Below are 13,630 nucleotides of genomic sequence, written 5' to 3'. Positions count from 1 at the left end.
TCTATCTATCTATCTATCTATCAGTAGCCACTACATATCTAGTTAGTTAGAGTTATCTCCAAAGCACATGGATTTCCTGGTTCACCCCAGGTCTATGTGTCCGTCCGGTCACACAGATTTTGGTTTTCCTTAGGAGTTGGACTGAGTCATCTTATGTCACCTGCTGTCATTCCTTTTTGCATAAATAATATAAAATAGTGTAGCAGAAAAAAAAAGCATAAGATAAGCAGTGAACTGTTGGATAATAATAATAATAATAATTCATTACATTTATATAGCGCTTTTCTCAGTACTCAAAGCGCAATCCTGCTCTGGTGACATCCCAAATGTGAAATCATCTTGGTGTCCAGCTGCATTTTGCTGACTTCACATATTACCATCAGGGTGGCTTACGTGAAGAAGACAGATCAATCAATCTATAGTGCCTTTCACAGTGAGTGCCATCACAAGGCTCTTTACAAAGCCATACATTATGAGAAAATTCAAACAGAAGACAAAAGACAGGAAAGCGTGAGAGAGAGCAGTACTGAGATGCAGATATTTCCTGACAACTCTGAAATCTCAGCTGCAGGTCCTCATCACCCACTCATCATCTTACCGGAGTGATAAAGCTGCAGCCTGGTTTTGGGTAAAGGCGGACTGTAGTAGGGAAATGCTAAAATGTACTGAAACTGCTGTTTGGGATCAGGAAAAGGCTGAGGTACGGTAAGTGCCCAAAGGGTGCGACACGTGTAACCATGAGGGTCTGATTCACTTCCTAGCTGGCGGGACAGTGGCCCGCAATGAGCTGCTTTCCTACTCCTCATAGGCCACATAAGCAATGAGAGATTACTTACATAATGCTCACATAAAGCTCTATTAAATTATGCCCCATTGCATCCGTTTCTCTGCTTGTCCTTTTAGAAGAAGATGTCCACTAACTACTGACTGCAGTTTATAAAGAACTGGCCCCTGCAAAGTCCTAGGGTAGCACATCGCCTATGGGGGGGCTCCCTAGCTGTTCCCATGATTCACCAGTGTGTGGTTCCCACATTCTCATGTAGCCCAACGTTTTCAGATCAGTTCAAAGGTTCAAATATAAAATAAATTAAAAGGTATGTGCACACTTCTATTTCTGAATCCATATAGCAAAGACGAATACTATTTTTGGGCTCCTGTGTGCTTCTTTTTGCTGCTTATCATATCTCCTCTCACGCAATAAACTGGGCCAAGCTTCTCCCTGCAGCAAAACCTTACCATCCCGACACGTGCAGACAACAAAGGCGCAGCAGATCTTATGCTGTGTGACCAGGCTAAGTCCAGTGGTTGGGGATGCTCTTGAGCAAGTGCAAGTCTGGATGTGAGAGCCTACCTGCCAGCGGGGCTTTGCATGATCAGAGTGATTCCGACATGTGTGTCCACCTCTATTGGCCCCCCTATTCACATATGGCTCAGTACTGCACCATGGATGGCATGGCCAGCAGCCTTTCAGTAGAACTTGCAGATTGTTGTGGAGCTGACACCGCAGAAACATAAGCATAAGCCGCTGGGCAACCTGATGATGGTGGGAAGAATAGGATGGCTCGACAAAATCCAGTTCGTGGGCAGAAAAATAGTCAAAGATGCCTGAAGCAAGCTAAATGGGATGATCAGAAAATTTGGAGGATAAAGGGGGAAGAAGTGAAACCTGTGGTCACCCTAAGGAAAAAGTGATGATCAGTTGCCAGCAAATGCTGACTTCTACTGCCACTTGCAATCATTGGTGAAATGCTAAGGAAAGAACTCAGTGGGACTGGGCATCATTTATTACCCATCTGGGCAGCAGCTGGCAGGAGGTGTACAAAAGCAAGCACAGAGTGGTCTCCTAGAAGGGGAGTGGACAGAACACAATGGGCAATGTTAAGGAAGAAGAGATGGAATGCAATAAGGAGGATAAAAGGACAGGATAAGAGAGGCTGCACGGAGTGTGGACAGCACAAAGCGAAGAACTCGCAGGATGGCAGGGAGTAGCAAAGAGTGGTCATAAAGGAAAGGCTGGGCACGGAGCAAAGGTGTCACCGGCTTGTTAAACGAATGACATTTCACTGGCTTGAATTAACAATTCATCGAGGCAGTCAGGGAGATGGGTCTGGCCCGACCGCACACAGTGAATTATTGAAACAACAGATTAAACTTTAATTGGTACCAAACACTTGCATGCTTTGTTTGCAGTAGAGCCATTTACAGGGAGGAATTTACACGCGACGGAGGCAGCGTGGGTGTTTGTGTGGGTGGGCAGTCAGGCCTAGATGGTATTGTTGGGACAAAATTATCCCCAGAAGTTGGTAAATTGATACGTAAGCAATCCAGAGATCCTTTTGGATTGCAGTGTCTTTAAGTAAAACATACTGCATATATAGTGTGTGTGTATATAAATATATATATAAATATACACACACACACATATATAAAATACTGTATTTAAAGAAGGTCTTTCATAACCAAGTGAAATGTGAAGTATCTTCATCCTACTGACCACGCTGTTATTACCAGTCACATGTTACCTCTTTGGATCAAGATCATTCATCCATCCATCCTTCCTTCCCTCCATCCATCTATCTATCCACCTTCTAAACCCAATTTCTCCTGAGACAAGGCTGCAGGGAAGCTGGAGGCCATTCTAGTGAGCAGGAAATATCAATGGACAGAGCGCCAGTGCAAGAACAAAAAATCAAAAATATCACAGTCAGGAAACAGTGGCATAAGCTAGAGAGCCAGGGACATAGATTTGGTGGTCTGCAGTGTGAAGTGCAAGGGGCTTAGAGCTGTCGGGTCTGTAGTATAAAGCGTGAGACATTTAGGGCTCCTCATCTGTGGTCTAAGGTGCAAGGGGGTCCTTGGGATGTATAGCCCGAGACATCGAGTTAGAGGTGGTGGGGTGCCTGGTGCGAGCAGTGATGTGATGTAAGAAGTGAAGACTTAGGTTGGGGAGATGGGGGCCTGGGGGCTGTTATGAAAAGAGTGAGAGTCTAAGGGTTGGGGGTCAGTGCAGTGGCCTCTCTGATTGGTACGTTTTGAGTAGGTCTTGAGCGCCATACTGCTTAGTCATCTCTTGGACCCCATGACCCTAAACAGGACTACTGGGTTCAGAAAACAGACGCAGTACTGTGGCTGTGTGAAGAGCAGAATTGGAGAATTTGTGGTATAAAAGTGGAGGAGTAAAGGGTGAGGGATGAAGGGTCAAGGGGCATACACTAGATATGTCAAAACCTTTGGTTGTATGTGAGGGAGATATGGGGGTCACACTGAAAGACAACAGGAGCATCAAAAGCCAAGGATCTCGCTGACCTGCCCAACAAGTTGGCATGGCATCACTGCGTCAGTTGCCCCCTTAAAGATTTATCCATCATCTGGACACCTGGGGAGAGTAGAATTCAAAGGGGATATAATCAGGTAATCGAATGACCCCGTGGTCAGGTGGCTGGCCCAGTGACATGAGGGGAAAGGCAGGCTGAAAGACAAGCACTTGTCTGTCCTCGGCTCCCCGGTCATCCTTTCACAGCCGCTGTGTGTGTATGTGTGTGTGGCGGAGCGAGACCCCCTCTTGATTCACGTATCCCTTTCCTATTAATAATAAATAGAAATGATTAAAAGGAGCAGGCGGCAGAGAGGCAGCGCTGGCAGACAGGCTGGCAGGAGCCTTGCTTGTTCTCTTTCTGTGCACATCTGCCTCGTCCCCAGAGACAGCTTTTCATTCAGCTCTGTCAAAAAGAGATTTCCGAGACCTTCAAGCAGGCAAGGCCAGCGCTGGCAGGCACATGCGCACACTTCTCCCACAGTGGGGGACTCGAGCAGGGAGAGGAGAGGAGAGGACGATGTGGAATGTGATGGAGGGGAGGTGAGCCAGGGCCAGCTCAGTGTAGGGGTGAAGTGAGGAGCTTGTTTTGGTCACTAAGAACGGACTGAAAGGAGACTGGGCTGGAAGAGCTCCTGCTTCACTCGTCATTGTTAGGGGACGGGGACAAGAGAGACCCAGCCGTCACTACCAAAAATGGGGCCACGGCAGCAGGAGATGAAGAGGTCACTATGTCCAAGTAGATGGCGCAGCACAACGTCTATACGACCGTCCACACAATGAGAGCCTTCGTGCACAGCACAGCAACTCCCTGTGTGGACTGGAACAGCTGGACTCTCCTTCATGCGCCAATGCGACTGGACACCCCAGAGCACACAGTCCAGTGTAATACTCTCATATCTCAAAAGTCATGGGCCAGAACTACTGGACTACACTATCCATTCACCCGTGCAGCTGGACAGTAATTGACCACCACATGACGGCAGTCCATCTGTCTCCTCAGGACTTGAACGAGGGCCGGAGGTAGAGCATCCGAGTCTCGAGCATCAGTGTGAGAGCAGCTAGCCGGCTGCCGGGAGGGAGAGCTGCACCGAGGCGGAAGACTCAATGGAAGGGCAGTAATGGCTGCTATTTATAGCACTGAAGCACGTGCTGTGCGCCAGACCCAAGACCGACTGTCTCAAGGTGAACTCCATGTGTTTGACAAGGGCAGCTGGGCCACACCTGGCCCGCAATGGTCAGTGATTAGCGTGCCAGGTGTCAGTCTGGGTCACCACCATCCAGAATGTCAGGGAGTGTTGTCCATTGGGCCACTGAGCAGCCCGTGTGGCACACTCGCTGACATGACCAGTGTGGCAGCAGCTGAACTTTCAGGGGTGACTCCTACTTCTCTTCTCAAAGGTCCATCTGACTGCCATCATGCTCCTGGTGGGTTTAGAGATGTTCCCAAAGTAACCTGGGACTGCTGCAGGACCAAGGCAGTTAGCCACTACATCCTCAGTCCACACATGTGCATATTGGCCATGTCCACCCCATTCTGACGCCATCTCCCCTCATGAGCTGTGGCCGTGAAGGTGGAAAAGCAGGGCACTGAAGACAAAATGGAGCCTTTTGTGTTATTCCAAAGCTGGAAGGGAAATCCTGAAACGTCACCCAAGAACCCTTCTGACAGATTTGGCCACCCACTCTGCCTCCTTTTTGTTTTTTATTCCAGGGTCTCAAAGTGGCTGAAGTGGGCTCATGCCGAGATGGTCAGAACAGAACAAAATCCAAGCCCACAACTTGTATCAGGCACTGTCTACCTTCATGGTGTACCCATCTTTACCCCTTAATCCCCTTCTGTGTCGGCCTAAAACAATCTGGTCAATTGACCATTCAAATGGCCGATACCTGTGGGGGGACTTCCTGGAGAAGCTGGCATCTCTAAATGTAGGGTGAAACAGATTAAAGGGGTCAACACTAGGTAATCGAAGGAGGTGCAAAATAAAAGACTGAAGTGTGGACCAGGCAAAGTGGTATCGACACAGGGGGCTTAAGCCAGCTTTCTGCTGGCCTCTGGTGCCAGAACAGATGCATGAGAGAGCCCCACATTCCCTGCTTATCAGCACAGGAATACTGCAGCATTCCTGGCGTTCTCTGGACTTGTTCAAGCGACTGAATGTGCCAGTGTGCCCAGCCCCATGAAAAACTTCACTGCCAAGCCCTTCTGCCAATGAGAGGCTTTGAAATGTGGGACAGGAAGCAGAGCAGCGGAAGGCTGGCTTGTTGGCAGAAGGCCGCCAGACCGCAGGTGTACACTGTTTCAGTGAGGCCCTTCGTGCCAAGCACCATTTTGCAAAGAGGACTTTATAAGATGGCAGAGATGGACAAAGCCACTCTTTTCCACCCCTGCACCAGTTCTCCTCTTGTTGGCTTCACCACTGACCAGAGAACCAGGCTATGGCTCAAAGGTAAGTTTACCAGCCAGTCAAAGGGAAGGCTACTGACCACCTCAGAGGGACGCCACTCACGGCTTAGAGAAACGCCCAGCAGGCGGTCAGAGAGAAGGTGGTCAGATACTCAATGAGTAACCCCTTCTACCAAAAAGGACTTTAAGAGGTTTAACGTCCAAGTGACCAGCATTAGTGACCCCTGCAGTGATCATCACAACCTGGTGGGAACTCCGCTCAGAGTTCGCCATGCTGCCTGACCACATCATTGTAATTTGTGTCAGCTGGACAGATGAGGGGCTCTGCTTGTCTGCCAACATTTCGGTTAGTCATCAGTTTTATCAGCTGCAGGACAGTGTGACTGACCATCTAGAAGGTGGGGTCCTCTCATGGTCATTTGGGCAAAATGGAAAATTGGGGTACCCTTTACAGTTATGGATAGTGATGGGACTATCAGGGTCTCCATTATGGCCAGCTTGCATTGGGGGACCCCTTTATTTTAACTAACACTTTACCCCCCCCCATATTAATCTTTGTTAAATGGCAGACATTTACACTCGTTTCGGTTGACCCCTTGATTTTTCATGAATGTCACCTGAGGCATTACCTGGCACGTCAGAGGTACCCTTTACATTCACTTAGGTCAACTGACACACTGCATGACATCAAATGGTAGGCTTTTATATCCGTGAAAAATTGGGGGGCTTTTGTGTCAAATGGTAGATTGGGGGGTGCCTTTTACGTTTGTGTCTGCTAACTGGCAGACTGATGATCCCCTTTATATTAGTTTGGATTAACTAACATATTGGGGTCTTCCTTGTATTCCTTTACATGAAATGTCAGACTGGGGGGTCCTCAATGCCCATTGTTTTTAAACTGGGAAATGGCGAGAGCCTTTGCATTCATTTCTGACTGGCAGTCCTTTTACATTTGCTTGTATTAACCTGCATACTGGGGTGGTCCCTTTTCACTTTTCATTCACTTATATGATTTCAATTCATTTTATGGCACCCTGCATACTGGGGGTCCCCTTTAAATTCTTTTGTGTTTAGAGGCATATTATGAGTGCCCTCAATCTTCATGTGTTTTATTTAGCAGATTGGGGACTTCTTTACATTAATTTTTGCTAGCCAGCAGACTAGGGGTTATTTTTTATAGGGGGTCCCCTTTATATTATTTGTGTGAAATGGTAGGTGGGGGTCTTCCATTGAATGTCACTTGCACAATGATGGTCCCCTTGCTTTATTGCCGGTTATGGCAGTGGGCTGTTAGGGTTCCCTTCTTATTTTCAGTGATGTTAAGGGACACATTGGGGGGATCCTTTATATCATTCTCTGTTGGTCATCTGATTGGGGGGGTTACATTTATAGTCATATAACTGTTATATTGTTTGGTGTCAGCCAGCAGCCTGAGGAGCCCCCGTATTCATGCATGTTACGTGAAACGCTGGGGTGTCCTTCATTTTAATATCTGCTAGCCACCAGGCTGAGGTCCCTCTTTGTTGTTAACCGTCATGCTGAGCCCCCCCACAGCGGGGATACATTCTAGCAGGCAGCACGGCCTCATCATGTGACCTTGTGCGGATTTTTTCGGCAGATCTAATGACGCTCCGTGTATACGACTGTGTTCTGTGAGATTTAAAAGGGAATATGAAATGTAAACACGGATTCGCTGCCCACCACAGACCCACCCCTCGGCACGGCCGTCACATGGCCCATCGAGGCCGCTCCATATATGAGCACATCTGACACCTCACATTCAGATGGGTGTTTTATGACACCCCGTTAAAGGCGTTCTCGTAAAGGGCCGGTGCCCAAACAGAACTGACAGAAGACAGTGCCCACCGGCCCCTTCCAAGATGGCATTGCATGCCAGCCACAGTCAAGAAGACAGAAGCAGAATGCGAGAGGAAGAGTGTGGCCTCCTTGGGTGAGGTGTGTGAGTGCAGTGACTCTGGCTGGTCAAAGATGGGGGTCACCTATGGGGTAAGTCTGCCTCTTCCAAGAAGGCGTCCCAAATGAGAGAGGGCCCTTAGTCTGACTGCGTCATTAGGGTTTAGGCTCGTAGAGATCCGCGTGCCCCCCAGCCCGCCCCCCTCACCTCCCCCAGCCTCTTCTCATGCTGATGAGTTTTTAATCTCTCTGCCTGGGCTACGAAATCAGCAAGAAGCAGAAAAGCTGATTTACTTTCATCACCCAAACGGCAGAAGAATGTCATTTAAATCTTATTTCCGCAAATTAGTTTTTGGCTTATTTCTGTTAAGCTGCTGTCAAAAATGGAAGCGGAGCATTGAGAGATCGGCCAGGAGTCGACCACAAAGCACCGAGATCAGGCGAGTGGAGGGTGAGAAGTCGACCTGAGCACCCGTTCTAGTTGGGGTACACAAGCCCACAGTCTGCCCCCTACAGTTGTCAATCACTAAGCCACCCCCGATGGTGGGCACATCTCAACGGTGGTGCTTCAAGGCAAATATCATGGCCACAGGACGCCACCAGCTGGGCGAGACCTATGAAAAGGCGGCTTGTCAATGTCACCACTCTGAAGAAGTGCACAGCGAAGCCACCACACCAGAGGAGCTCAGTGCTTCACCCACCCATCTTGGAGCCGTGTTTTTACTACTTGGTGGGGTGTCATTATTCAACCAGCCATCATCTGATCCACCTTAAGTCAAACTTGGGGGTCACAGAATGGGACCAGTCCACCACTCACATCCTTGCCCCTATTCATCCAGGCAGGGCCGCCACGAAACTGACTAAAAGGACAAAAAGCAATCAGTGGCCATGATGAGGAAATATGAAATAATGAGAGGAACTGAATACAAAAGCAAGCAAAAATTTGTCAGGATTTCATATTTGTAAATTTCCTCTACATTTCAGTAAACTGTTTGTGGCACTTGAAGCTGGCATCATGTCAGAGTCATAATCATGTTCTGTTACACTATGTAATACCACGCTAGCTGTGCTACCTGTCTAAGACGAGCGGACACCTCAGTGCTACCGGGTGCAGTGCAGCATGCAGTTCACGTGCCTCTGATATGTGCCGTTTGGTATAGGATTTGTAAAATCAGTGCTAATGTTTGTGATGTGCCATCTATTGGAACAACTGAGACAGACAGACATACATACATTCACTTATCCTTTTCCTACGGTGAGTGTGTTCTGTTCTGTCTCTTTATCATATCACATCATAGCAGCAGATTAAGTCAGGCGGTCACTCCCCAGGTTCAGTTGAACCATCACTTCATTTCTGTTAAATGTGATGCCAAGGGGTCAGGCAGCACCAGAAGCCCCCATTAGTCTCATTTCACTTTTGTTTGTTAATTGAGGCCCATGTCTGGTACTCATTGTTGTGGCGTTTGCATGTTCCACCCGTGCCCGTGTCTGTGTTTTTTTTCCCCCCCAAGGCTCCATGATGGACTGGCGCCCTGTCCAGTACTACTGCCTGCCTTATGTCCAGGGCTGCTGGACTCCTACTGCTCCATTAAAGTGTTCGCTCGCCTATGAGGTGATAACTACGCTCCTTCAGGCTAGTACTGTAGCCCAGCTACACAGATGACCATAAGAAGTTACCAGGGGCACAAAACACACGTTGACAGGGACCATCAGTGGCAGGGGGTCTTAAACAGAATTTTGGAATCTCACCAAGGAACAGAGAGAGAGAGAGAGAGAGAGAGATCTTAGGATGCATTTCTATATCAAGATGGTGGATGGTGACAGCAGCTTAACCTTTCTAAGTGCCCACTATGGTGCCAATCTGTATCAATGAAAGGAGGCTTGGGCGCTTGTAGGACATCACTGACACACAGCCTGGTGTCAGATTGACAGTATTACACAAAGGCCTCACATGAAAAGAGGCTGGATGTCTGGCCAGTTGGGGGCACTCTGAAGCCCCTGATTAACAAAGCCTGCCCCTTTGTTCACCCTTTCTGGGCTCCCTGGGGCACGTTTACCTTTTAGCCTGCACTGCCACCTTTATTTCTGTATATTCTCAACAGATTTGGCATGTGTGACACCTCTGCATGCTGACGTACCATTCTGTGCCCCTTGTCTGTCGACATTGGGGTCAAACGTTGAGGAAGGGCACACACTGGCACAGGGATAGTACAGCTGCCTCAAGATGCCAGCATTCTGGGTTTAAGTCCACTGCCATGTGGTTACTTATGTGGAGTTGGGGAGTTCACTTCATGTCCGTGTAGATTATCCTTCCACACCTCAAAGATGAGTGGGTTAGATGACCTGGCACCTGAGTGGGTGTGTGCCACGATGTCCATGATGGACTGGCTCATTCTTTGCACTCAATACTCCAGCATGAGCTCCAACTCCCCATAACTCTTAAATGAATTGTGCAGGTTTGGGATTTCTGTGTTGGCAGCAGATTGTGAACTATTTAGCCTGTAGGCGGCGATGGACCCTTTGAACACATTTATGGAGGGGACAATTAGGGGCTCACGCTAAAGGCCACTCACTGTTGGTCAGCCTGAGTGACATTAGCATAGTGTCACAGTCAAAGCTCAGAGGTTATCTTGACCTGTGTTAATAATGTGACTGAAGGCCCAGGTTGAGATGGCATTTGGCAAAGATGAGCTTCCTAAATCGTGATTAGGTTTAATCGTCTGGGTGTGAAAGAGACGGGGACGTTTAATTCCGAGGACATGAGGCCGCCTCTCCCACTGATCACATTTAAATCCCCGGCATTTAGCAACAGGCCCTGTCCGAAGATCTGCTCAGATCGCCAGCGCCCTGTGAATTACTGGACTGGCGTGAACTAGTCCAACGCTGCCACCTACTGGACAGCCCCTGTCATTACAAGGCACAATTAACGTGAAGTGTTGCGCAGCGTTACCGATGGGCTGGCGGGCCGGTTAGCATGCCATGCTTCCCTGCATTTTGTAATTCTGTGTATTCAGTGCAGGGGTTGGGCATGGCACCAATCGGGGCAAGGTCGAGGGCCAACGGACGTTGGGCATGGCACCAATCGGGGCAAGGTCGAGGGCCAACGGACACACCCAGTTCAGAGCGCCCAAACAAGCTGACGCAGGACTGGGAGAAAACAGCAGAAAAAGACATGCGCACCCAAGTCCCTGGAAACTGAGGCAGCAGTAGCACTAACCGCTGCGACACCAGGGTGCTCATCCTAGCTGGGAATGACCCTTAATTCCCTCATGCATGGTAGGCTCCTTGAATGTGGGATACTAGAACAAGAGGAGTTAAAGAGGTCCACTCAAAAGAGGGGAAGGAGCACAAGAACCGAGAGAGTGGGACTGGCGAGTAAAGCGACCAGGGCTTCAACTGGACCTGCAGGCCCACGTTGCACGACGGCAACGCTGTGACCAACGGAAGCATGTGTCCAGGGTGAACGGCGCTATATAAAGTAAACGTGTATTGAAGATCGAGTAAAAGTGTCAGAGGACCAACAAAACCTGAGCACAGAGAGACAGCCACGAACGGAACTCGCGATGATAGCCAATCTGGGCATCAGAGCTGAAGCGCGCATCACTCAGCAGGTTGATTGTATTGGGCGGCTGAGCGCTTTATTGATTTATAAAAAAACACTTCTTCCATTGATTGAAGCCAATCGAAAAACAACGAAACACTGGCGCCTTCTCCTATTCATTGACTTTTACATCAATCACTAGCTAATCCAAAATGGGGAGTTGTGGTATAAGGTTTTTACAAAACTAATTATGAATGCTGAGCAAGCCGCCTGATACTCACGCTTGATTGGTCACATTTAACATCGATCATTCGAAAACACGTTCCACACACGATTGGCGGCGGGCGCACTTTGTATTTACGTATTACGCAGACACACGTGACACTAGAGCATTAGGCCCCGGATGCGGAATATGCGTCACAGACTCCGCGAATAATCCAGAGGGTCTGGAAACACATACACACTACGGTATCTACCGAGAATGGTGCGCTTCAAGTCCCGGTGAGCCTTTTCTAATGACGAGTCTGCTAGTGCAGTTTTACAGTTTCCTTTCTTTGTTGCTCACGCCAACTTTCCCTTGCGTTTAGTGCTGACATTTTTGGCAAATCCGCCAAATGATAAGCACTCAGAGGCGGTTTCAAGAGCGCATTTCTTATTTCAAAATCATTAACGGTTCTGCAAGGCAGGAGCCACGACAGGAGTCGTTCTTTGTGAAACTTGAGCGCACCTCAAGTTAAAAGTTCTGACACTTCGGCTTAGGACATCTGGAGTCGATGTGAGAAGTGGGTGCTTCCCTGGGTCCTGCTAACGCCGCCCTGAGAGATAGACACATGGAGTGGGAGCAGGCGAGCCGCCCAGGAAATAACGCAGGTCAAAGGGGGAGTGGGCGGGCCTAGACAGGTCATTAAAGAGCGGCTGACATAAGCGTATTAAGTCCGCATGAGGAGTTCAGTCAGACCGATAGGTCCTCATTTACCGCATTACAACATATGCAAAGTACAGGCGGCCACCCCAAGTAATGTCACAAATGGGGGTGCGCGCGGTCTTTGTTTTGCACTTTTTTCAGGTTTTTTTTTTCCAGTGGCTGCCGATTTGTATGCCTTTGCCCGCAGTTGCTGTTGTCTATGCCACGGTCATGATGAGGTTGTCGGTGAGATTACAGAGCCGTCTGTACAGTCACATTTGCGATTGGCACACTAGGGTCTACTGCTTGTATGGAGACTCAAATCTCTTGGCTTGCCATTATTCTGTGTAACCAACTACGTGCTGTCTTTACAGGTACCTGCTGTGCGAGATCTCATTTGCCAGCCCCAATGGCTGGCAGCATGTAGAAGAGAAGAAGTTGCATCGTGCCATCCTAGAGGCAATTCAAAAGGCCCACGGCGACTTTGGAGTTGCCTGCTGCGCCGTGTCCTTTGCAGGTAACGTATCCTGTTGCTGCTCTTGCCCTGCTAATGCCTGTGGTGGCACATCATTCAATGCCAGTTTTTTTTTTTTTTTTTTTACCTCCTTCACAGTTAAGTACCTCAACACTTACACGGGTATTCTGCTTCTTCGCTGTCGGAAGGCCCACTATCGTTTACTGTGGTCAACACTGGCATTCATCCACCAGCTGGGCAAGAAAGAGACGTGTGCCATCACCTGCATACACGTCGGCGGTAAGCATGCCATTTAAGGCGGGCGACTCTGACAACAGAGAGACTCCTAAGTAAAGTGGTCTTCCCGCAGGTACCATTCGGACGTGCCAGAAGTTCCTTATTGGATACAACAGGCAACAACTTCTACGTAAGCTGCCGACCTGTAAAAGTGAAGGTGAGTGAGCGAGAGCGCCTGGCCATGGGCTAGGCTACTCATGTGGTCAACAAGCATGCAGAGCGGTGTCCAAAGTAAGTACTTGCTCAAAGGACTAATGTGTGTCCCCATCCCGCAGCGGAGCGCACAGCCCTGCAAGAGGCAGTGAGGAGCTGCACGCTGCAGGAGCTACAGGAGGATGTGGTGTCGGCTAGCGAGGAAGACTCCAACTAATGAGGTCAACGTATGGACTGACGCTTACCAGAAGATAATACAGTAGTCTCGCTTTTTTATGGCTCATTTTATGTGTAGTTCTTAAAATAAAACAGCTACGGTCAAATTTATTTTTCCACCTCGTTGTTTTGGTAAATGTTTGAATTACCTCCTCCCAATTCAGACCCTTGTCTGGTCAGGTGTCCTCAGTCACAGTCCTGGAGGGTCTCAGGTTTTTATTCCAACTAGTTTCCTAATTAGAAAGCACTCCATGCTGATAATGAAACTTGATATAGAACCATTTAGCTTGTTAATGCTTGCATTTATTCAAGAGCAATTCGAATTGCAGTGTAGTTTCCACTTCTCTGAAAACATCTTGCATGTGTTTTGGAGACAATAATAGATTTAAACTTGATGGTCTTTCTACTTCCCCTCTCTCTCATTTCAAAAC

General features: G+C 48.5%; 1 protein-coding gene across 2 annotated transcripts in view; it reads left to right on the top strand.

The window, feature by feature from the left end:
- The window catches only part of pop5 (POP5 homolog, ribonuclease P/MRP subunit), a 270,905-nt gene extending 257,595 nt beyond the window's left edge, over positions 1-13,310 (top strand). Inside the window, exons 2-6 of one of the 2 annotated variants that reach the window (XM_051921256.1) lie at positions 11,644-11,676; positions 12,454-12,596; positions 12,693-12,833; positions 12,904-12,987; positions 13,106-13,310. In XM_051921256.1, the coding sequence (XP_051777216.1) occupies positions 11,657-11,676; positions 12,454-12,596; positions 12,693-12,833; positions 12,904-12,987; positions 13,106-13,200 (483 nt within the window). In that variant the 5' untranslated portion in view covers positions 11,644-11,656 and the 3' untranslated portion in view covers positions 13,201-13,310. Of the gene's footprint in view, positions 1-11,573; positions 11,677-12,453; positions 12,597-12,692; positions 12,834-12,903; positions 12,988-13,105 lie in introns of those variants that run through there. The other variant, XM_028824342.2, reaches the window with a different exon arrangement.
- The last annotated feature ends 320 nt before the right edge of the window (positions 13,311-13,630 follow it).

The sequence above is a fragment of the Erpetoichthys calabaricus genome, chromosome 18 (genome assembly GCF_900747795.2).
Source record: "Erpetoichthys calabaricus chromosome 18, fErpCal1.3, whole genome shotgun sequence".
NCBI lineage: Eukaryota > Metazoa > Chordata > Cladistia > Polypteriformes > Polypteridae > Erpetoichthys > Erpetoichthys calabaricus.
Note: the sequence above shows the minus strand (reverse complement) of the source record. Positions and strands in the feature narration are given on the sequence as shown.